The sequence below is a fragment of the Gossypium raimondii genome, chromosome 3 (assembly GCF_025698545.1).
Source record: "Gossypium raimondii isolate GPD5lz chromosome 3, ASM2569854v1, whole genome shotgun sequence".
NCBI lineage: Eukaryota > Viridiplantae > Streptophyta > Magnoliopsida > Malvales > Malvaceae > Gossypium > Gossypium raimondii.
In genome coordinates this window covers 44,204,750-44,230,980 of record NC_068567.1, presented here as the reverse complement: position 1 = coordinate 44,230,980, position 26,231 = coordinate 44,204,750, and the positions used below count along the sequence as shown (strand labels likewise).

At 34.2% G+C, this 26,231-nt stretch overlaps 1 protein-coding gene and 1 non-coding gene across 4 annotated transcripts; both read left to right on the top strand.

Moving 5' to 3' along the window:
• The first annotated feature begins 8,187 nt into the window (after positions 1-8,187).
• On the top strand, positions 8,188-8,294 carry LOC128040280 (small nucleolar RNA R71). The gene has a single exon (XR_008194936.1). It is a non-coding gene; the product is annotated as a small nucleolar RNA R71 (small nucleolar RNA).
• A 10,472-nt stretch (positions 8,295-18,766) lies between these two features.
• On the top strand, positions 18,767-21,603 carry LOC105794374 (transcription factor bHLH111). 3 transcript variants are annotated; one of them, XM_012623529.2, is made up of 7 exons: positions 18,767-19,191; positions 19,554-20,298; positions 20,420-20,551; positions 20,760-20,831; positions 20,959-21,024; positions 21,206-21,244; positions 21,331-21,603. In XM_012623529.2, exons 1-7 carry the CDS (start codon positions 18,845-18,847, stop codon positions 21,496-21,498), a joined length of 1,569 nt encoding a protein of 522 aa, XP_012478983.1. In that variant the 5' UTR covers positions 18,767-18,844; the 3' UTR covers positions 21,499-21,603. The 3 variants fall into 3 exon arrangements, with proteins under 3 accessions (XP_012478983.1, XP_052484359.1, XP_052484358.1); XM_052628399.1 differs by having other exon boundaries at positions 20,987-21,024; positions 21,331-21,441; XM_052628398.1 differs by having other exon boundaries at positions 20,984-21,024; positions 21,331-21,441.
• Positions 21,604-26,231: the final 4,628 nt, after the last annotated feature.

Here is a 26,231-nt window from a genome sequence, read left to right as displayed (position 1 = left end):
CTAAGTATTTTGAGCACTTATTTATTTTTTGCCTATATTGTTTGCATTGATTATGGATGCAGAAAAGAAACTTGATTTCTAATAAATTATTCAATAATTTGTAACATATGAAAGTCAAATATGCTTGAGGGCAAGCATGAGCTAAGTAGGGGGATTTGATAATATGTTAAATTTGCATGATTTTGTTTGTGTTTAAATCGATTAATTCCTGAATTCATCCGTGCCAAATAAGTGATTTTATGTTTTAATCTTTTCAGGAATGCAATTGGGATGCTATGAGTCAAAAATGAGTAGAAAGGACTAATTTGTAGCAAAGTCAATAAAGTGGGGCCGAATTAGAAACTTGGAAATAGTCAAGGACTTATCAGATTTCTTTTGAACTTGTAAAAGCTAAAATTAGAAGAAAATCTAATTTTATTTTTATTTAATTCTAATTTTATGTAGAGGGTAGTTAGGCCAAGTTTAGTATATCATTTGTATATAAACAGGGCATTTGTGGTAGCTTGAAAAACACCTTGAATACATTGGAAATTGATTGGATTTAATGCAATTATCCATTTTATTCATTTTTTTCAAAAACCTGTAGCTTATTCTTTTTCATTTTGCCAATTTTTGTTTCAATAGCTTTTAATTTTTTTATTGGCTTAATTTTTTTCCATGTCCCTTCCATTTTCCATCAATCTCCACTACCATTTAATCTTTTTCCATAAACCAACCAAAGCATGATTAAATCCACGCTCCACTAAAATTCGAACTTAGCTTTAGGTCGGTATTATTTCCGGTCAGGAATCGTGATAAATGTATCTGTACTAAAGAATCTGTCAAATCAGTATTCACCATTTCTCTAGAATATTGGGATTGACAAATTCATCCCTTAAAGTTAGCTCGATTTCAATTCAAAGAGTGTACATTGGGTTGAAGTGGTTTTAGCGTATAGTTGAGAAAACGAGTCGGCCATGCTATATTTGGATTTTTACGAACAAGTTAGGGACGTTGTGATGAGATTTAAACATCTCACAAGATTGATGCCGTTAATTGGATTTCGGTTCTTCAGAACGCAAGGCTGTCGAGGTTTTGAATCGCGATCATGTGTATCACAATTAGACAATCAGTAAGGGTTGGTTTACAGGGCGTACTGGGATCAACTACGAGAGGAAGAATTGGTGGTTAGGACGTTCTTAACCGCTATAACCAGCTTATTTTTTGGAGAAGAAAACTAATTTTTGAGGATCGATTCAAATACTAGAGTCCACCGAGTCTAGGGTTAAGGCTTTCTAATTCTGTTTACAAAAATCCAAATTCATTTTCTAATTTAATTTTACTTTCAATCTCTTTAATTTCTTATTTATACTATTTTAATTATTTAATTTCTAGACATTGCCAACTCCCCTAATTTATTTCATTTATTTTTCAGCAGGTCTGTTTCGAGTTGTGGGCACAAATTTTGCCACGATAATCGTATCAACCGAAATTCTGTTCATAAGAAAAACATGGAAGTTGATCATAATATCCAATCCCTGTGGACTCGACCCTACTACTCTTTACTTCTGTTTAGATTTATTTTATTGTAGGAATTATTTTTGGTAATTTCAACACCCATTAGAGCCAAATCCCTACTCCTCACATAAGCCCAATATTTAGCTTATAGTTGCTAGGCCTGCACCATCTCCTCAGTCAGGTGAAACTGATGGATTTCAAAAAGGGACATCCTTTGCTCTAATTGCTTTAAGGAGGGAAATATTGTGGGAGTATCTGCAGCAGAGGAGGTGGTGGCATGGCTATGCTAAGTTTCCCTAGCAGCATCAGTGCCATGGATCTTAGCAAAGATGGTCCTGATCAGCCCACCTTATTAAGGGTGGTATCCTCCTCCGTATTGAGAGGGACTTAAGCAGTTCGACATAGGGCATTAATAACTGAAGGGAAATTTAGGCTATCCGAATTCTTCTTAGCACACCTATGTACTTCTTGAAAAATGATCCTCCCGACATTAATCTTTCTCCCTTTATATAATGGAGTACAACAAAAGCGTTCACTCTTTCAAAACTGTGGTATTGTATGTAGATGGCATAAGTCAGCTTCTCAAGAAATGATAGCAAATATTCCCAATGGGCTTCAACAAATCCCACTCGATAGTATAACATTCTTGGCTGGAAAAAGTCCATCGTGTGCCTTCAATACATAAATCCTCCAATACCTGGTTTAACCCTTCAACAGTAATACTTTTAGCAAATGGTGTGTGTTCGTCCTGTATACCTGCAAGACCAAACTGTGTAGTAATATGGTCTTCATCAAAAGGAATGGATGTACCTCTTACGTAAATAAAAGGGGAATCTGGAGAGTTGACATGGGCATAAAACTCTCAAACAATATCTCCTAAAACATCTTCGGGGTGCAAACAAAAAGTATTCCATCCTTATTTTTCTACTATTGAATATACATATTCATTGTATCCCATATATGTTTTATCTTTAAACAAGAATCATTACTCCAAACAGAAAGTCATTTTGATGATGTTGCTATTATATCTTGTGGTTGGGGCTGCGTTAAAAATGTTTTTGACTTATCTTTAAACAAGAATCATTGCTCCATACAGAAAGTCATTTTGACGATGTTGCTATTATATCTTGTGGTTAGCGCTACATTAAAGAATGTTTTTGACTGGGCAGCACCGGCCCTTGATGATTCGGCAGTTTTGATACGAGCCATTGGAGAAAATTAAAAGAAATCGTGGAGAATATAATGGACAAAATTAGAGTTATTGGAGAGAAAAAGTAGTAAAAATGAAAACTTTAAGAGAAGTTTAAAAGACGTGAGTAGCTGACGAGAGAAAAATAAGGGGATAGTGATGACAATTCAACAAAATTGAAATGTTCTAGGGAAGTTGCGTGCCATGGAGGAGGAAAGAATGAAAGTAAGAGGATTTTGGAGGGGGATGTGTAGTGCCCTAATCCCAAAGAGTTTAACTTCCCTTCTATGTGCTCGCTCAATAACAGACTTGGCCCAACTAAAAAAACCATCTCTCCCCTTGGACTTATTTGTCTAGTCTACCTTATGTTGTCCACTAACCAATTCCCCTATGACAAACTCCTCTGAAAATCACAACTCCTCAATTCACATTTTTTTTTATCTTGCCTCTGAAAATCGTAAAAAAAATTTCAAAAATAACAACAGAAATGAAAACAATATTAAATAAGTACTAAAAATAAAATTAAAGTAATTAAAGAAAAGAAAGATAAAATAAATTGCTAGCTCAAACATCTAGGAGATCAATGAAGTGCTTGTCTCGATCCACATGGGAACCCCAGTAGTGCTTTAAGAGTTGCCCATTAACTTTAATGTGACTCCCATTTTCAAATATTTAATATTAACAGCTTCATAAGAATACACTTTGGTTAATTCAAAAGGACCAGACCAGCAAGACTTTAGTTTTTCTGGAAACAATTTGAGCCTAAAGTTAAATAACAACACCTATTGTCTGGGTTCAAATTGTCGTAGCATGATTCTTTTATCGTGCCAACGTTTGGTCTTTTCATTGTACAGCTTAGCGTTCTCATATGATTATGCTCAAACCTCCTCCATTTCATTCAATTCTGACAACCATTTATGGCCAACAGTGACTCAATCCATGTTCAGCTTCTTAATAGCCCAAACTACTTTGTGCTCAAGTTCAACAAGAAGGTGACATGGTTTCCATAAATAAGCTTAAAAGGTGACATCCCCAATGGGGTTTTGCACGCGGTATAATACGCCCACAAAGCTTCATCCAACTTGGTAGACTAGTCCTTATAGGTAGGATTCACAACCTTTTCTAAAAAAAATTTAATTTCTCTATTTGAAATTTTATCTTGTTCGTTTGTTTGGGGGTGATATGTCATGACAATCTTATGTTTCACCCCTCATCACTAATAAGGGCTTTAGGTGTATCAAATCTTGTAAAAATGTTCTTATGTAATAACCTCATTACTGACCTTGCATCATTGGTAGGAAGAGCAACAACCTCGACCCACTTAGAGACACAGTCCACTGCTAATAGTATGTATGCCTTGCCCACTGATAATGGAAATGGACCCATAAAGTCTATTCCCCATACATCAAACAACTCAATCTCTAGTATACATTGTAATGGAATTTCGTGTCTCCTAAATAAATTCCCTGTTCTCTGATAACAGTCACAAGACTAATAGAATTCATGAGCATCCTTGAACAAACTTGGCCAATGAAATCCTAACTGAAGTACTTTGGTAGCAGTCCTCATCCCTCCGAAATGTCCTCCATATGGAGCTAAATGACAATGTTGTAGAATGTTATGTATTTCATCATCAAGGACACATTTCCTAATTATTTGATCAGCACAATGTTTAAAAAATAAAGGTTCATCCCAATAATAGTGTTTGGCATCATGAAGAAATTTCATTTTCTCTGACTATTGAGATTGGGTGGCAACACACCACTTACTAAATAGTTCACTATGTCAGCATTCCAAGGTGATATTGTGGTAACTAACAACTGTTCATCTAGGAATTCTTCTTTAATAAGTGTATCATGACTACCTTCACTTCCAGATTTTATCCTTGACAAGTGATCAGTCACTTGATTCTCAGTCCCTTTCCAATCTCTAATTTCCAAGTCAAATTCCTATGGAAACAATATCCACCTAATCAACCTCAGCTTAACATATTTCTTGCTCATTAGATACTTAATAGCAGAGTGATCTGTGTAGACTATGACCTTTATACCAACTAGATACAAATGAAACTTCTCAAACTCGAACACCACAACCAATAACTCTTTTTCTATGGTGATGTAGTTAAGTTGCACATCTGATAAAGTTTTGCTAGCATATTATATTCCCCGCAGTATTTTGTCTTTCTTTTGCCCCAACATGACTCGCATAGCATAATCTTTGGCATCACACATGAGTTCAAAAGGTAGTGTCCAATTCGTAGCTACTACAATTGGTGTTGTTATGAGTTTTTTCTTTAACTCTTCAAAGTCTACCAAACACTATTCATCAAAATTGAAAAGTCTATTTTGCTCCAACAAAGTGCACAAGGGTTTAGATATCTTCGAAAAATCCTTAATGAATCTTCTATAAAAATTTGCATGACCCAAAAAACTTCAAATACCCTTGACATTGGTGGGAGGTGGAAATTTCTCTATAACTTCAATTTTTGCTCTGTCCACTTCAATTTCTCTTTGTGATATCATGTGTCCCAGGACAGTTCCTTCGTGAACCATGAATTGACATTTCTCCCAATTTAAAACAAGACTCATTTATTCACAGTGGCACAGACCCAATTCCAAATTTTTCAAGCAATCTTCAAAATCATTCCCGAACAAAGAAAGGTCATCCATAAAGACTTTAAGAAAGTTTTCCACCATGTCAGAAAATATGGCCATCATACAATATTGAAAAGTTGTTGGGGCATTACATAACCCAAACGACATTTTTCTGAACACGAAAGTACCATATGGACATGTGAAAGTTGTCTTATCTTTGTCATTGAGGGCTTTGTCAATCTGATTATATCCTGAATAACCATCCAAAAAATAGTATAAAGCTTTCCCAACTAAACTATCCAACATCTAATCAATGAATGGTAGGGGAAAATGACCCTTCCCTGTTGCCTTGTGAAGCTTGCGGTAATCCGTACATACTCTCCATCCTGTGATAGTACGAGTTGGTATGATCTCATTGTTATCATTATTACCACTGTGACACCTCCTTTATTGGGTACAAATTGCACAAGACTCACCCATGAGCTATTCAAAATCGATTAAATGATGCCAGCATTAAGACACTTAATAATCGCTTTCTTGATGACTTCTTTCATGATCAGATTCAGTCTTCACTGCTGTTCAATGGAGTTGCTTGGGAATTCCTCCAAAAAAAATCTTATGCATGCAGAATGTAGTTCTAATTCCCTTTGTATCAACTAGGGTCCATCCCAATGGTCTATTAAATCACTAAAGAACTTTAAACAGCCTTGCCTCTTGCTCGGGTGTCAGCTCCGTAGAAATTAGTTCCGACGAAGTATTATTGTCACCCAAGTATGCATACTGCAAATGTTACGGCAAATGTTTTAACTCCAATGTAGAAGGTTCCACTATAAAGGGTTTAGGCAGGTCGAAAGGTTAATTTGATAAATCCACTGGTTCAAGCATCTCTCCTGGGCTATCCACCATCTACTTGGAGGCTATAAATTCATCGAACTCCTCAAAACTCATTGTATCACACTAATCAAGCGGGTCTTCGTCACTATCAGAATTGTTGTGGCAATATCTGGTAAATTCCTCCACTGATGTTTCTATTAACCCAATGGCGTGGCATTCATCATTAACATCAACACATCTCAAAGCATCAAATACATTCAAGGTTACCTACTGATCATTTACCCTCATAGTTAGCTCGCTTTTCTATACATCAATTAAAGTTCTGCTTGTAGCAAGAAAAGATCATCCAAGAATAATTGGCACAATTTGGTCAGCTTCACATTCTAAAATAAGAAAATTCGCATGAAAGAAAAATTTATCTATTCTTACCAGCACATCTTCAATTTTACCTTTTAGATGCACGTAGGATAAGTCAGCTAGTTGCAATGTAACCGTAGCAGGTCTCACTTTTCCAATTCCTAGCTTCTTGAAAATAGACATAGGCATTAAATTTATACTCGCCCCTATATCACATTATTCTTACCAACATAATGATTTCCAATTGAACATGGGATCAGAGGCGATTCTAAGGGGCTAGCATGGACCCCGACCTCCCCTAAAATGAAAAATTATCATTTAGGCCCTCTAATTTTTTTTAAAAATTTTAAACTAGGAAAGGTAAAATTGTACTTTGGCCCCCCTTAAAATTATAAAAATTTGATTTAATCCTTTAAAAATTATAATGATATAGACTATAAAAAATTAAAATTACATTCGACCCTCCTGATAATTTGTTAGTGAAACTCCCTAAGCCTTTCAAATTTGGAGGTAATTTATTCGTCAACATTTATGTGCATCCTTAAGTGAGAGCAACAATCTCAAATTCTCTCAATCTATGCTTTTTCAACAATATATCTTTCATAAATTTCACATAATTGGGCATTTGCTTCAAAGCTTCAACCACTGATATGTTAATATGGAGTTGTTTCAAAACTTCCAAAAATATTTTGAACTAAATATCTTGCTCAGAATTATGAAATCACTGAGGAAAAGGCAAAGGTGGCCGTCCTTCAGATTGCTGATATTATTTTGTCGTGACATTCTTGTTGATAACATGATCTAGTTGTGCAACAACATTTTGCTGCTTACCCTTTTCAAATTTAGTATATTCTTTAGATGACTCTGGGATCTTTACCTGGTTGTTATTCAAGTTTTCCTTTTCTGTCGTAGCATCTTGAGCAATGTCATCAAGTTGAGTTTCGCTTCTATAAGTGATGGTCTTGCACTGCTCCTTCCATTGTGATCTTGAATTCTCGGTATCACTAGGCAATTCCCCTTATGGTCTCGAATTCAAAGCGTTCACTATTTGCCCCACTTGAGTCTTAAGAGTTGGGAGAGACACAGTCTGACTCTGAATTGTAGCATCATTCTTGGCCATATATTCCTTCAATACAGTTTCAATAAATGACGATGTTGAAATCGATGCCTAACCTTGATGATTTTTGGCCACGACATAAGTTGAGAATAACTAGGCGATACATTAATGGCGTATTGTCTTGCCGTATTGGTGAAATTCCCCACACCTTGATTATACCAACTAAAGTTTGGATGATACTTTCACCCAAGATTATACATGTTGGAATAGGGGTTATTATTCCAGTCGAAATTACCCATGTAGCACACAGATTTTGGATTAAACACATGGTCTTCACCACAATAAACACACGATAGTTCAGGTGATTTTAATTGTTGGACTGCAATAGGGTTTTCATTGTTTTAATCATATTAGCCAAATAAGATACTTGGACTATCAACATATTGATTGCATCCAGCCCCATAGTACCAGCAGCTCTCTTGCCCGTCCCAACTCTTGTGGTAGGATACTAATAATTATTTTTGGCAATCTTTTCCAAAATCTCATATGCTTTATTATAAGATTTATCCAACAAAGTACCATTGCCCAAAGCATAAACTACCATCCTCATATGCGCATTCAACCCATTATAGAATATCTCCATCTGAGTCCAGTGTTGGAATCCATGCATCGGACATTTTTGAATTAAATCTTTGAATCTTTCCCAAGGTACATATAGTGTTACATCCTCCAATTGCTGAAAAGATATGATGTCATTTCTAATCTTGGCATTCATATTAGGGGATCACTCCATGATGCCACTATTCTCGATGGCAAAGCATTTAGTTATTCTCTCACTCGATCTGTTAAAGAATATGGAAATAGTTTAAGTCGCAGAGTGTCATCAAGCACACCCTACTGCCTAAACGAGTCATAAACCTCTAGAAAAAGTCGTAAAAGTAATCTTGGATCTTTAGTGGGTAGTCCACCAAACTGTCCTACTCTTTGTAACATCTAAAACATTACCAATTTCAGCTCAAACTATTGTGCATGTATTTGTGGTCTGACTATCCCTGCATTTTGGTCATCCAAAATTTACACAAAATGTTCTCGGATTGGTCTATCTCTGTCATCTATCACCCCACGAACATGAGGATTAGTGCCTTGCCCATTCAAATTATCATTCATACCAAGTATCACCCGACGAACATGAGGATTAGCATCTTGACCATTCAGATTATCATTGAGTCCAGGATCATTCCCGTTCCTAACCATTTTTCGTAGTTCTTTCCGCCTTCTTCATAAAGTTCTTTTGATCTCTACGTCAAAAGGATATTCTTTGTTAACAGGAATGTCTCTTCTCATGCACTGATGACAAATCTGTAGAAATTGATTATAACTAAGTTAAATAAAAACTAATGGAATTAAGTAAAATAACCAAACCAAATTACATCAAATTGCAGATCTTCAGCAACGGCACCAAAAACTTGTCACGTGTGAATATGATATGCGATTTGTGCAAGTATACACGCCGAATCAAGTAATAAAGTGATAAGTGATATCGTCTCCACAGGGATCAGTTTAGGTACAGAAATGGTGAAGTTATGATAATGATTAATGTTATGGCAAACTCGAGTTAAGTGCACAGTGATAAATTAAAATAATAAGGATGAGTGCAAAATGTATACTGACAAATATTGGAAAATGCTAAGGCAAAGCAAGAATAAAAATGCAATGGAAATTACAAGAATAATTACGTCAATAAAACATGAGGGAATAAATAAATAACTAAGAATGCTATGACAAAGATGCTGCGACAACGGATTGAAGTCCTACGATGTTGATTTGGATGGTTGGGACTACTAAGAATCTGCCCTTACTTTTAGTAATTCCTCAACACAATTTTACTTAATCTACTGCTCAGAAGGGACCTAAAGTGGCCCACTTCTGTCAAGAGCAAGGTCTCAAGTTATCTGGCCTTTATCTGTAGGCCTTATCACGATACCCTGCACTATTTTTTCTTCATTCTATACAAATGTTGCTCTATGTCTACAGTCTGCTGTGAGTATTCAGTCAAATACTCACTTCTATCATTCAATTTTGGTCCAACTAATCCAACCTTTTTAGAATTTGATTCAGTTTATGAACATGCTGCACATTCATCTATGTCTAGAGAATACAAACATACACATTTAGAAAATAAAAACAATTGAATGAAACAGTAGATTAAAAAAATGCTTCAACCATTAAAGAAAATAAAAGTTTTCATCTTGTAATCCCAACCCTATAAGATTTAGCTCATGGGTCAACAATTAAAATTCAAGTTTGTAATAACATCCAACATCTTTTTGATCAAATTAATTCACAGAGAACAGAATAAGAAATAATGGAAGAACTTAGGAAGATGGTTGTCGCCAAATAAATCCTCAATCCAGTAACACAACGTCATGTGATGGCTGAGAGGGACTGCCTTCGGTCTCCCCTTTTCGTCTCTACTTAGCCACTACCCTCAATTGTTGCCTACGGATCTCTACACTAAATTCCATCATACAATTTTAAGCTTATGCTCTCATTATTTATACCCTTGCTGATGACAATTCCTTGCACAAAAATCAGAAAAGTCTAGATACCAGAATCACCACATTTCAGCTCTGGAATTTTATCGTAGCAAAACAATACACTTTCTAAATATGCATGCAAAACTGAACAATAACCGGTCATAAACCAACCAAACCAACAGGGCTTTCGTCTAACATCATAGTTAGCTAACATTCTCACAACATAAGAACTCTATCAGAACTGAACAATTATACACATATCTCTGAGGATAAAAGAATATATAGAATATCCAGAAAAGATCATCGTGTTCATTTCGACTGTAATCGTCACACATAGGCATCTTTACCATTCTTATTATCATTTCTTTAACTAATTATGTTATCACAAACCTCACATTATTTTATTCACTAGCAAAAATTAATTCAGAAGAACTTTTAGTTAATACATACATTCTTTAGATAACATACCTGAATATTTTGTCCCATCGAATTTAACTTATCCTTTAACCATGACAGATTCTCATCTTTTTAGGCACGTCTTTCTATTACAAGTAGAGTTGGGCTGAAACTAGTAAGCAATGAATGTTGACCCGGTCATCTTCTTGAATTGCCACAGCATACAAGATGGCAACCTATCCAACCTTTTACCATGCAAACCTTCACTCTATTTCTTTCTCCATATTCTACACCTACCAAACCACCAAACACAACCCTTCCACATGCAATTAAAAGTATCGAACATGTAAAAATAGTCCAAGATCCTAATGTAAATTATAAAAATACAAATAAAATGTCTTAAAATGCCACTAAGTGTACCAAGTACAAACATTTAACTAGGTCTAAAGGCATGAAATATAACTATTTTCAAGAGTTATCACTTGTCCATATGACTTTCCTCTTCTTGTAAAGTACGACTTATTAAAGTAATCTACGTCTCCTCTTGATCTAAGCTAAAATTTTGTGGGATGTTGTAGCTTAGGGTGTCTCTATATTCCAACAAAATTTTTCCTTTTTATTCAATGACAATCGAGGACGCCAACTTAGATAAAGCATTTACACGCGTGTTATCCTTTCTTAAGAGTTGCTTCACTTGTATTTTGTCAAATCTTGCGAGCAGTTGTGTTGAAATTGAATGATACTTCTTCAAAACTAACTCCTTCACCTCATATTCACCACTCATCTATTTTTCCACTAACTAGAAGCTCGTATGCACGACAAAGTCCCTCGTCCTAAGTTGGTGAGCTAATTGTAATCCTGCTCTTAGAGCTTCATATTCCATTGCATTGTTGGATGTTTGAAAACCAAAAAATAGCCCTACTGTCACTCATTCTCGCTAGTATCAACTAGGACTACCCCTGCTCCTGATCTTGTCTTTGTTGTAGAACTGTCAACATAGACTAACCACCTTTTTAAGCTATCAGCCACGTTTACATCCTCCTAATTGACTAATAGGCTTCTCAAAAAAACATTCAACAATAAAATTAGTTAGTATTTGCCCATTTATTATAGTTCTCAGTGCATACTCCACACCAAACTCAACTAACTCAATGCTCTACTTTGTCATCCTTCCTAATGTGTTAGCTTTAGACAATATATATTTTATAGGTTGATTTTTCATTGCGACATCAGGATGGGCCTAGAAGTAGGGACACAATTTATGAGCTGCAACAATCAGAGCAAAAATAAAATTTTCATTTTTCGAGTACTTTAGCTCGCCATTCTATAGCACCTTACTAACGTAGTACACTGAGAACTGGTGAACATCTTCTGCTCTAACAAAGATAGCTAGAATCGTTTCCTATGAGGTAGCCAAATAAAGGTAAAGGGTTTCTCCCACTTGTGGTGACATCAAGAGCGATGGGGACATGAGGTGTAACTTTAGCTTTCAAAGGTCACCAGACATTCTTTGATCCATGAAAAAGTAGTGTGCAAGGCTTTAAAGAAAGGTAATCATTTATCTGCCATTTGTGACATAAACCTACTAAGTGTAACCACTCTTCCTGTCAAACGCTGCGCATCCTTTATCGGCTTTGGATGGGGCATGTCTAGGATGGCACGAATCTTTTCTGGGTTTGCCTCAACTCCTCTTTCTGAGATCATGAAACCCAAAAATTTACTAGCTTTCACACCGAAAGCATATTTTTCTAGATTTAATGTCATGTTATAAGCTTGCAACACAACAACCACTTTAGTCAAATTCTGCACATGTTTGCTGAGAGTAGAACCCTTTACTAGCATATCATCATCATATATCTTAACGCTTCACCCAAATTGCTCCTTAAAATTTTTTTCACCAGCCTTTGGTAGGTCACGTCTGCATTTTTCAAACCAAAAGGCAAAACAAGGTAGCAGAATAACCCTTCCTCGGTAATAAAAATTGTCTTCTCCTGGTCTTCTGAGGCCATGGCTATCTGATTATATCTAGAGAAAGCGTCCGTAAAACTCATGAATTTATTGTCTAAGGATGCATCGACCAACCTATCAATCGAAGGTAGGGGAAAGTTATCCTTAAGGAAGGCTTTGTTAAGATTGGTGAAGTTGATGCACATTCTCCACTTCCCATTAGCCTTCTTCACCATTACAATGTTTGAAACCCAGTAAGGATACTCAGCCTCCCTAATGAACTGTAATGATAACAACTTTCCAACATCTTGTCTCACGGCTTTAACAACCTGTGGAGCAAATATTCTTCTCTTCTGTTTCACTAGCTTAACTTCGAGAAAGACATTCAACCTATGAACAATCACTTGAGGATCCACTTCTCGTATATCTACGGCTAACCAAGTAAAAACATCAGCATTTGCCCTTAAGCACTACATTAAACTATATTTTTCTTCACTTGCCAATGTGGATGAAATTTTAACCACTCTGCCTTTATCATCATAAATAATTGTAAAGCTTCCATGACTTTTATTGCATCTGGCTTTTTTATGCATTCCTCACTTTTGTTGCGAACTCTGCCCTTGTTGAACCTGCTCGCTTGTTTACTTCACTGAAAGCATATGGCATTTCCTAGCTGTTCTTTGATCTAACAACATGTTCCTTACTCCCGTTCGCGTAAGGAATTTTATCATCATACAAAATGTTGCCACCATCATCTTTGCCATCCTCATAATGGGTCATCCGGAGATAGCATTGTAAGCCATAGGGTGATCCACTATAAAAAATTTGACATACTTCATTGTAGTATGCTTACCATCTCCTAAGGTAACTGGCAAAGTAATGCAACCCTTCACTTCGATAGGGTGGTTCGTAGAACCGTACAACAGGCTTGACCTCTCAATGCTTCCTCCTTTAACCCTATCTTTTGGTAGCTTCCCATGTTAATACCTCAACCACGCTTCCACTGTCCACAAGCATTCTCATGACCTCAAAACCCAAAATCACTGCAGAAACAACCATTGGATCATTTCCTTCTTCATTACACACCAACTCTTCATCCTTGTTACTAAAATCAACATTCTACTTCCCTGGCTGACACAATATTTTGAGTGTATTAATTGACATTATGCTTCTTATGTGAGCCTTCCTCTTTGCATTGGATGTCGTCTAGTCTTCATTTGTGCTCAAAATTACGTGTATCGTACCTCTTACATTCTACTAACCCTTGGCCTCAACACGTGAAGTTTGGCCCTATTGGGTAGTAACTAGCTCATCATTTCTCACTGCTTCTTTAATAACGTCTTTTAAAGAAAAACATTCTTCAGTCTTGTGTCCCCTATCATTACAGAAAACACACCTGTCTCTCGACTTTGACCATCTTGCACTTTGCCTCATAGGGGAAAGGGAGGAGAGGATACCCAAGCTCTTCACCTGATTCAGAATATAAGCACGACTAGCATTCAGGGGGTATAGGCTTCAAAATTACCATAGGGGATGTACCTCATCATGCGCTCTGGTTGGGCTCTTTGATACACCCTATGTGGTTTCTTTTCTGATTATGCTCCTCTACTGCCTCCCATTTTGTACATGCAAAGACTGATGAGGTGGCCCTTGTCTGTTGTTAGCCTCGTCTCTGTTTCTGAATTGCCTATCTTCCATCTGGGCTATGCCGCATACTGCTCTTTTTATCTCTTCCTCTTCTACAAACATGTGAGCCCGCTCATCCAAATTCGCCAAACTTTGGGGCCTATTGTTAATGAAGAAATATTGTACATGCTCGTGCAGTACTCCTATAAAAGCAGCAATAGCCCATTGATCCTCAAAGTTCTTTGTGTTCAATGTTATTGTGTAGAAATGTTTTACGTAGTCTTGCAAGGACTCTCCTTCCCTCTACTTCACAAACATTAAACCCATGAGAGTGCTCATATTGTCCTGTGTGCTCTGAGTTGCTCCAAAAACATCTAACCTAACTAAGAAAAACTTCAAAAAGACCCTTGCGATAGAGACAAGTACCAATCCTTCGCACTTCCCTTAAGTGTTATGGAGATAGCCTTGCACTTCGTGGGATTTGAAGTACCCAACACATTCATGTAGTCATTATACTACCTAAGATGAGCTCGCGGATCCCTCCTTCCTTCAAACATGTCCTTCAGGACCTTGAAATGAGCTAGTAAACCTATTACTACTACCTTTGGAGCCAAAGGATTATTGGAACAAAAAAGCCAATCCATGTCCTAAGACTTAAGATGCGAAGCCCTCACATCTTGACGCAATGCATCTATCTCACTCTGTCATTCCTTTGCATGCATGCGTGGTCCTTCCTCCTGTATGGCCACATTATCATGAATAGTAGAGATGTCAGATTGTACCTTTCTCCTGAGCTCTTCATTCTGCTTTAAGAGTTCCTGATGAAATGTTTGTTCTTACTCAAATCTCACATTCATTAGGGCCATCTGATGCTTCATCAACCTCATATGTTTTTGAAGAGCCAAGAACTATTGTTGTGAAACTTCTTGACCAGAAGAAAATGGTAACCCTTGGCCAGAAGGAAATTTTAAGTCAAATGTGTTCGAAGCTCTTGCGTAAGTCACATTACCCAAATTTTTCGACGGGTCATAAAACTAATCGATAAACAAATCTGTCTCGATGTGTTGACCACTTGAACCTGAAGCTCTAGTTTATTTAGATGAAAAGTTAATCGGGTAATTTTCATTTGGGTGAGCCATTCTGGTTTTTCAAACTGAAAGAAAATCTGTTGGTCAGAAGTCTGTCCACGCTCACCGCACCAAATTGTTGAGTATTTTTTTGTGTGTCCTCTTCGTGAGGAGAGTTGGGTATTTATATGACATGGTTACTGTTCATGGAAGTGACGCCCTAGATAGGCTCCATGCATGTCGACCCATATGTTGTCCTAGACTTAAGACGTATTCGATGGTTTGAGTGTTCACCAGTTCACTCATTTGGCTTCAAGCTCTCTGCTTGTGAGTACCCAGGGGCATGCAAACTAGGCTAGTGAACTCTCCCTGCGAGCCTTCCCTTTGAGCCCTTAATGTATCCACTTGATGGGGCCCAAACTAGAGTTGCGGGTTGATAACCCGAGTTATATCTAGATTTCAGGTTGGCAAACGAAAATATTGTAATAGTATTCATTTTTTATTTGACTTTTTTTCAATTTAAAAAATTTTGGTTTTTTTTCAATTTTAAATTGTCTTTCAAAATTTTTTTAAGTTCTTGTTTAAATATCGACAAGAGGAAAAAGAATTTCTTGTCTATTTGAGGTTATACTCTCACCATTGGCTCTTATGATTGTCCCCAATAATGTTAAACGGATTTCAATTTTCTTAGTTTCTTTTTCTAATTATTCAATTATTTTCATCTTTTAAACAAATTTGTCGGAGTTAAAAGTTGAGTTAGGGAGTATATTAGGTGTGAATGAGGGTATACTAACAATTACATGTTTTTAAAAGGTTTATTATATTACATTGTTTTATTAGTAATTAAAATCCTTTTAACTTTTAGAATAATCTTAATATAGTTATTCTCATTTATTATAGTTTGTGATGGTAATATTAAAAATTAAAACAATAAAAGTCTACAAAATAAATAATATAAAGTAATATTGTGCATGATTTATTTAGATAAGTGAAAAAGCGATTTGTGGTTATGTTTGCTTGTTTTACATTTTTTACATACATATTACATACTAAAAGCTTACGAAAAGTAGAAAAAAAAAAACAAGGATATAATTGTTAGTTGTTCTTTGTTGTTGACCTGGTTTAGGTCACGAGTCACGACCTTAATAATTAATAATTTTACTTGGTGTATGATTTCTCTATAATTTTTTAATCAATGTCAAATTTCCACTACAAATCGTGGTCCTTTCAACAACGTAAGAAATGACGACTATGGAATTCTCATCTAAAACGAAGTTCTTTACTGTCATTTTTTTTCATAAAAGAGGTTATAAAAATTAATTTGGCTGAAATAGTTAATTGTGTACAGCTAAAAAGAAAGTTTAACTGACTAGTTCACTATTAAGCCATTGACTTCTCTCTGATCAATTTATTTAATCATTAATTCGGGTTCCAAAGAGGTGGAGTCTGAAGTGATTATTTGTGTACTATTTGGAAGCTTCAACGACGGCAGATGGATATGTCTAAACTCTCCAGTTGGAATTTTCATCAATGATGCGCAGATTTCCTTCCGGCGTTTCCTCTCGGTTCTTTCATGGAGGTAGGAGGAAACCAAGCGGCGCATAACCTAGCTTGGTTATACTTGGCTAACTACAGTAATGACACCCTTTTGTTTCACGGGGTTGTAGAATAACTTTTATGTACTCAATGATGATTATCTTATCTATTTATCTATAATATATATAAAATATATGTTTTTGAGAAAATATTTGAATTGACGGCAGTATCTTTTTTCATCATATTATTAAATTAATTTTAAAATAATTATTTATTAATTAAAAATTTTATTAATTTTAAAATAGAATTATTAGTTAAATGAAACTTTAAGTATGAAATATAAAAAATGTGATAATTATAATTATCATTTAAGTATAACTATTAAAATAATTTGACTTAAAAACTGTGTTCATTTCTTTTCAAATTGTGGTTATTGATGTAAATTAAAATTATTACTTGAATAGAACTTATCTTATTATCATTTAATTAATATAAGAGTTTTATACTCATTAAAATATAATATTAGCTTTATAAATAACATTCGATAATTAGGCATGTAATCAAGTAGCGTATAAAAAAATTATCAATAAAAGATGGAGATATTTAATTAGTAATTTAGAATTATAAAAAAAGATTATTCAAATAAGTAAATATCAAATCATATTTGAACAACAATGATGATGAGGTAATATGATATTATGATATATTTTTAATTTTTCTATAAGTTTAGTGCTATTAAAATTGTTTTTTATCTATCTATTATTTGGTGTAAGTGAAAATGTTGTGTTTGTTTTGAAAAAGAAAATCATATTTTCAATAATTGTTTTCTAACCATTATTATTAAAAATGTTTATTAATTTAGTTTAAATATCTTTCCTCATCAACTATTATTAGTTTTACCTTTTTAAAAATAAACCTAAGAGAAATTATCATTATTAATCTAGGCAACAATAATTAAAATATATTATTTACAAATTAATTAAAAGTTAAATTCAACAATTTTACATGCAATGCACGTAATATTAAAACTAATTAAATACAAAATAATGAAGCTTTCTTTAAAAAATAATTATGAAACGTTGATATCTGAATTTGAAATCTATTCCTCTTTTATATATTTGAATTTCAAATTTATTCGTTTTCTTTCAAAAAAATTATAATATAAATTTATTGAATTAAGCTTTTCGATGTAATACTGAATCTTATACGATTAGGTTTTATAAAAACAAAGTATTGTAGTCAGAAGTGGTAAAAGGACATATTCTAATTCAGTTAATCAATTTGTTGGAACTCAAATTGTTTGACTCAAATGTTCTTTGAAAAAGATATTTTTTACGTTATAAAAGTGTTTCGTTAATTTTGTTTAAACCAACTGTGATCCCATTATTTTTATGGTCCAATAAAATCGTTATTTTCGAGAAAAAACAAAAGCTGTTTCAGTGATTAGCTTAGGACTAGTGAAGAGGGACTAATGTCAAGCTAAATCATGTTTCGAATACAGAAGGATCATATGAAACCGTGTATGATTGCTAGTTGTAACCATAATATGTGCTACCAAATTGTTAAATAGTGCAATCATCCCGTCGTCTAAAATTCATCAATTTTCAGTGACAAAAAAGATTTTAAATGTTTGAGTTTCAAATTCAAATACAAGTACGAGTTTTCTTTTTTATAACCAATGGTGGTGTCTTGCAAGCAGTTCAACCTTATCTACTAATATAATAATAACTGAAACAGATCAAAGAAAGAGAGGAATAGATTAATGCATTAAACTTGAGAATTCATATATTTTAGTATAATTTATAATTACATAATTATAATATATTAATAATTTGTATTATATAAAATTTAAAACATTTGTGTATTAATGTCGAATTTAAATTATTTTTATATATCGTATTCATATCGTGTGGATATAATTAAAACATCTGTAATGGAGAAAATTTGTTTAAATTAGGTGGGGGAAAAGCAAAGTTCTTGAAGGGCAGGAATAGATGAATAATATAATAATTGTCCACGAACTACATAGTGGAAAACTCACGTTGCATTGTTTATTGTCTCCCCGTATTATTGATCCATCCATCTTAAATCTTATAAAGGCCATTATCCCACGCCCCTTCAGTACCAACAATAAACATAGTCTTTAAATCCGCCAAAATCTCACCAAAGCAAAGAAAAAACAATAAACGGACACCCCCACTGGAGATATGGCTGAGGAATGCAGTTCCACCTCGCCTACACTGCACAATTGGTGGGATCTCCACCACGCAAGCTCTCTTTCTTCATGGACTACAAACCCTAGTTCTTGGCATCATCATCAAAACCCTAATTCCAATACTCGTAACTGTGATCAGGATGATGTACTTTCCATCTCTACTTCCTTGACTAATGCTTCCATTCATTCAGTGTTAACTAGCGTTGATGAGTTGTCCGGGGGCGGTAGCGGCACTAGGCGTCAACTTGTTGAACAACCAACTGTGGATCCTGATCCGTCCAATGAATTGATTAATGGAGAGCATGGTTCCGATAATCATCTTTGGAGCCATGTTTTATCGTAAGTAATTTTTGTTTGCTGCAATTTGCACCATATATTCCAAAGTTACAGATTTTGAAAACCGAATCGCGACTTTTTTGATCCCCTTCTTAAAAATAATCGTATATTCAATTGAATTAAACTTGGAATTGAAGCATTTTTCTGTTTGCTTGCTTCCTTTATCTGAACATTTACTTACAAAGAACTCATAATACTATGCTTTTAGGTCTTAATTACTGTCTCAAAAGGTAATTAAGACAAACTAAATCATCTCTTCGTTGATTACTTTTCGAAAGTCTGCAAATGAAATCACATAACATGTTTGATTTGTTTATTTGACTATTTTATTTAGCACTTAATTGACATTGGATTGTTTTCGGCAGAAATGTTGGGAGCAACGGCGCAGATATAGGAAACAACCTATTAGAGGCAATATCGTCAAAGAGTAACTCATCAGCAGCTGGAATATTTGAACCTGCTTGTGACTACTTAAAGAAAATAGATGGCAATTGGGAATTCTCAAACTCCTCAGTTTTCAACAATTTTATCAAAAACATGAACGAGGGGTTCGATTCCAGTAGCACTGATAATAATCAACAAAGCTCAAGCGAAAGTGAAAGGTTAACCAAGTTGTCCAACATGGTCAGCCACTGGTCCATAGCACCACCAGACCCTCAAGTCAACCCCCCACAGTTTATTAATCCAAAATCATCATCCCAAGATCCGACCTCTTTGCAGCCGCCTGCTGCCTTTTGTGGAATGGCAACGGTCAAAAACCCAATTTTTCTATCATGTTATGGAAATGGTAATCATCATCATGATGTGAAAATGGAGACCCAAACTCTAGATATGGAAGCTCCAAGTTCCTATTTTCGAAGGGCTTTCAAGGCTGGTAACAATAGCAATGGGTATCATATTCACAACAGCCCTATTAACAGTTCAATATCAACGGAAGCTGACAACTTTTATGGATCCATGTCTCATTTTCCATGCACAAGTAACATTACTTATTGCAGATTAAGCAAGCCTTTGATTGACATCCATGCATCATCAAAGCCCAGTTTTATTAGTCCCTTGAATTTATCAGATTGCAAGAAACAAGGGCTCCAAGCTGCAAATTCTCTGCAGGTATATATATAATTAAGTTTAATCATATTTATCAACCTTACTTCTTTTATTTATTACCTTATTTTTGTTTGTTAACTGTGAAAAATTTCACATTAATCGTTAAGAATACAAACAAATGCAGACAAGGACCAGAAACGGTAGAACACAAGGGATTGCAAACGAGGGAAAAAAGAAAAGAGGTGAAGAAACGTCCGACAGTACTACAGTGTTGAAAAAGCCTAAGCTGGAAAATTCTGCATCTTCATCTGTAAAGGTACACAAATTAAACAATATATATAACCTAATTTTCGAAATGAAACAAAAACTAATTAGAAAAACAAAGTCATTTGTACGATGCATCTTTGAAGTATATATAAAAACAAATTTAAAAATATTAAATATCTTTTTTTTAAAAAGAAAAAAAAAGCCTTGCTTATAATTACGGGTGAGAAATTAACTGACTGGATTAAGTTTTTATATAGATGCACGCCCCAAAAGTGAAGCTAGGAGACAGGATAACAGCACTTCAACAAATTGTGTCGCCATTTGGAAAGGTAGTGATAGCACTAAAAATAAGCTTGTTTTCTAGTGAGCCTGACATCCAATTATATCTTCTCTTTTTTATACTATTTTGTAAATTTGATTTAACATGATCCATTTTGTTGGCTGACTGACTTTCAGACTGATACGGCCTCTGTTTTACTAGAAGCAATTGGATACATCAACTTTCTACAAGAACAAGTGCAGGTGAAAGTCGCCTCAATTTTTCTTTTCTAAAACTTTCAATATATGGAAAGTAAACACCACATGGAATCCGAGTATCTTTTTTTTATTTAAATACTCCGTGTTTGATGAGTTTGCAGTTACCATTATGTATGTTTACAAGATGCTAATAAGCTTTTATTTGTTAATTTGTGTTCTTTTTCAGTTACTGAGTAATCCTTACATGAAGCCCAACTCTCATAAGGTAATTAATAAGAAAAGTTCTATAGAAATATGGTAGTAAAGTTAATTTTATATGTATTAATTATGTTCGCGGTGATCATATCCTAGGATCCATGGGGCAGCTTGGATATAAAAGAGCAGAAAGGAGATATTAAGGTTGATCTAAGGAGCAGAGGTTTATGTTTAGTTCCAATATCTTGTACCCCAAAAGTTTACCATGAAAACACTGCTTCAGATTACTGGAGCCCAACATATAGAGGATGTTTGTATAGATGAAGAATTAAATCTCATGCTCGCTTTGACACGCACACACACACGTACGTATATTTATATGTATGTATTACTTTTAAGGAAAGCAATTGGAATCATTTTGTAGTCAAATGTTTTATATTGACTATATAGTTTAAGCCACCAGTAAAAGTTTCAACAGTTAAACAGTATATATAGAGTCAAACATGCGTATGACAAACATTACTCGCACTTTGTTAATTATTTATATATATTCAAATCATATACTAAAAGATAACATAATCGGTATATATTTGAACGAGCTGAAATCGATCAAAATAACTCAATATCCAATCTAGAATTGAACAAATTTTGGTTACTACAGTTAGAACAGTACAGCAAATCAGACTCCTTTACCGGAAAATAGGCAATCAGTGACGATTGACGACTGGACATTGTCGATTTTGATGCATCAAAAGATGTGTAAGAAGAATTCTGTTTTGTGAATAATTGGAACATAGAAATTCATGAGTTAGCAGCTTCTTAGCAGTCCATCTTTGAATGGGATCCCTAATAAAGCATCTCATCGAGAAATCTTTACCGGCCATTGAAATATGCTTAGGAATTATATCTGGTGCTTTCATCGCCATCCCTTCTAAAGGCGGTTCACCACACATCTCAGCAATCACGCATCCTAGTGACCATATATCCATAGCAGCACTGATTTTACCGTTCATCACAGATGCCGGAGACATATAATTCAGAGTATCTCGACTGTAAGGCGACACTATTGCATCTTCATCTCTTTCTCCAGGTTCTTTGGCTAACCCAAAATCAGTAATCTTCAAATTACTAATTAGAACGATAAACCAAAACATTTTCTGGTTTGATATCGCAATCAACATAGCCCTTTTCATGAATACAGCAAAGCCCTTCAACGATCATCTTAGTGTCATGGTATTAAATTGCAGTCACAATGCAGTGTAATGGCCGCATCATAACGGTTTTGAAGGTCTCCACAACGCAATATTGGTGCAACGTGACGAGAGAACCACATCACGACTTTTACGGTCTGAAACCGTTACGTAACACCGCAACATGTAATATATTGCGCCGCAACACTGCAATAAACTTTCAAATTATCCAAAATATGAAATCACGTAGATGAAACACTAAACTATATTTAGACTTAGCAAAAAAGAAGAAAATGATGTTAAATAATAACAAATATCTTACTTATGAAACATCCTTGTTTAGTCTTTGGAACATTATGAAAATTGTTTGATCATTGTAACATTTAATAGACTTTCAACATTATACTTACATTAAATCAACAAATTGCATATCTAGTATCACTTTTTCTTAGCAGTGATTATCGGGTAAAGCTTTATTTGTGATTACTTTAGGATTTGAATGGCATACACATTCTATTCTTTTGCATACACTTAATATATATACACATACTTTTCTTTTACATTTAAGTTTTGTGTTACAACTTACAATTTTTTAGCTTTATCTTAAGGATTTTAATAGTAGAATCTATTAATGGCGTTGTGTTGTTTGGTTATTGTCCTAATTTTGGACTTTCTGCACTGCTATTTCTGCAGTTGCTTTTTTCAATAATAAAATGAATATTGACTGAGCAAAAAAAAAAAAGAATTTGTAAATAGAATTTGTTTTGAAGTGTTTGAAAAACTAAGATAGAATCTTGTGGTACAATCATTCAACAAATACAGAAAAAAGGGGTAATATGTAAGTAAAGAACTAAAGTAAATAGTGTAAATTTTGTTTTGAAGTGTTTGGGAAAATTGGAAAACTGTTGTAATCGGCACAATTTGCTCGGCCCGTATATAAATAACTAAAACCAAATACCAAATAAAAATTCAAAGTCCAAATACAGTCCAATTACATGAAAATTGCCAGCCCAAACTCAAACCCGATTACAAGCCCAAATTTAATATACACCAAGACCCAATCTAAAACCCAATAAACAGTGGCCCAATTACAGAGGCCCAATGCCTAGCCTTAGACCACGAAACAGAAACCCTAGAAGATCCAAGCGCCGCTCTTGCCCTCCGCGTGTACCGAGCCTCCGTGCGCGTGCGCCCCCTCCGAGCTTGTACCTGCACAACAAAAATGGCAACAAACAGCACGGGCAGGGAAAAATGGCAAGAAAATCAGAAAAATCACAAATCAAAGGCAACAAGCAGATAATGCATTTAAAATTAGATTTTTTACATTTTTCTTTTTCCATTATCTGCTATAAAAAGCAGACTTGATTATAAAAGGGGGGATACAAAATCAGTGAAAAAATACGAAAGAAATAAAAAAGCAGTTTTCAAAAGGTGATTTTCATACTTTTCTTTTCTTCAATTTTTCTCTGACTTTTCTTTTCTGTTTTTTTTGTTAATCGTATAAAAAAAGAGAAAAAGGGAAGAGTTAAGGGTCTAGAGACTTACCTAATAGTTGAATCATCACCTCCTCAAATAATCTGAGTCTCAGGGAAGGGCTAAATAGGGCATTTTGTTTTTCGAGTGTTGCGGCTAGGGTTTGCCATTTGTAAAAAGTGGCTACTATGATTCAATTTTGGCTTTATAGGGACTGAACAACGGCGCCCTTTGAGACCTATGCTAATGATTTCAAAATGGTGCCGTTTTGGCAATGATCCACGTGGTGACCCAACCCGAGAGAAGGATCCGTGCGTCTTGTCTCAATGGTTTATTTGCGCAATTGGTTCCCATGCTTTTGTAACATGCTTAAATTGATCCTTTTATGTTTCTTAAATTTTGCCACATATTTCATTGTTTGTTTCAATTTGGTCCATGCTGAAACATAGCGTTTTGGGGCTGGGGATATTTTCCTCTTTAGTCCCCATGTTATTCGCACGTGCCTTTTTGGTCCTCAATTCTACTTTATTTTCATTTTTTTCTTTTCATTTTGAATGAAATACAATTTAATCCATACTTATTTAATTTAATGTACTTGATTTTTATTCATTTAAAACTCATTTTTCTATTATTTTTAGATATATTTATTTTTAAATCTAACATTCTTTTTATGTTTAAGTTTAATTTATTTTTAAGTTTATTATCAATACTATTTTAATATTATAATATCTTATTATTCTAAATTTATCATTAACATTATTTTAGGTTTATCATGTATTTTTATTTAAAGTTAACATATATTATTATTTTGAATTTATCAAGTATTATTATTATTTTTAAATTATCATCAAAATTTTTAAATTTATTATGTATTATTATTCCACATTTATTATATATTTTTTATTGTAAATTACTCTATTCATTCCAAATCGTGGATTTATTTGTATTAAATTATATATTCATATATATTATTTGTTTCAATTCATGCGTTGTTTTAAATTCCATCTATATATATATATATATTATTTATTTTGAATTATACTCATTATTTTTTAAATTACTTTGTTATCATTTTTCTATATAATATACCTTCTAATTCTTCTTTACACATCTTTTACTTAAATATTTTGTATATTATGTTTACACATTTTATGTGTTAAAATGTTTACATGTAATTTTAAATGATTTTTTAAATTGATTTATTTTAATTGTTTCATGTGTTCATTTTATTTTGAATTGATTTGTATCTTTGGTTTTTTAGCTTATTACTTGCTTCACTTTGCTTGATTTCATGTACTATTTAGTTGGTATTGGGTTTAATTTGTTTCATGTATTATTTTGAGTTTAAAACTATTATGTGCATTTGAGTTTGTATATTCATATTTGTATGGTAGTCTACCCATGTATATTGTTCCATGTTCATACATTTGCTTTTCGATTCGAACATTACATCGTAGTTAAAATTTCTGATTTATTTGCCAAAAATTGATCATTTCATTTTGAATAAACCAAATTTACATCATTTTTAATATTGCATTAAACTTTTGCTTTAATCCAAATTCGTAAAAAAGGAGAAAATGAAGTTTACAATATGTCGTCTTTGGGAAGATGAGAAATCGTACCCTAACCTACAAGGTTTCGATTTTCCCTTCAAACTAAAACGGCTAAGCACGTTTTTAGTTCTCAAATACACAAAGTTTCAATAAAGGTTTTTAAAGGTTAGCTTATGCTCAGGAATTCAAATGTTGCATCCTAACTTACGGGATATGACATTTCGTTGCCTCAGGATGAGAAGGCCTTTCTACATATGTTCAAATTTATACAAATATTTAAAAATATATCATTACTAAAAGGGGAATTGTTTTTAAAATTTTCAAATTTTTGACATTCGACTTTAAGACATTAAATAAACAATTCAGTACCAATTTTGGGTGTTACGAGGGTGTTAATCCTTCCTCGTACGTAACTGACTCCTGAACCCATTTTTTTCCGAAACTCGTAAGCCAAAATCATTTTTAAGGTGATCCGATCACACCCCAATAAAAGATCGGTGGCGACTCCAATTTTCATTTTTTAAGTCGACTCTATTTTTGTTTCCAAAAAGTGGTTTCGACAGCTTGGTGACTCCACTAGGGGCTGATTTTAAGAGAGTCGAGCCACAAATTGATTAAATTTTATCTTATGGTCAAAAAATCAAAATTTGTTTTGAAATTCGTAATATCCCCTTTGCATCCAATCTCAGTATAGTGTGCTTGGTTGGTTGGTTTATGTCCGTTAGTGTATTTGCATTTCGTATTACATGAGTTGGACGATTTTACCCCTTTAAGTGGGAGTGGGAAACTATTCCTTAGTGAGGTTTTCACCTCCGTATAGGATAGTGGATAGCTTTCAGGA

Coding starts and splice junctions, on each gene's coding strand:
- LOC105794374 (XM_012623529.2), top strand. CDS start 18,845: ATGGCTGAGGAATGCAGTTCCACCTCGCCTACACTGCACAATTGGTGG. Junction 20,832..20,958: donor TTGTGTCGCCATTTGGAAAG/GTAGTGATAGCA, acceptor ACTGACTTTCAG/ACTGATACGGCCTCTGTTTT. Junction 21,025..21,205: donor TTCTACAAGAACAAGTGCAG/GTGAAAGTCGCC, acceptor GTTCTTTTTCAG/TTACTGAGTAATCCTTACAT.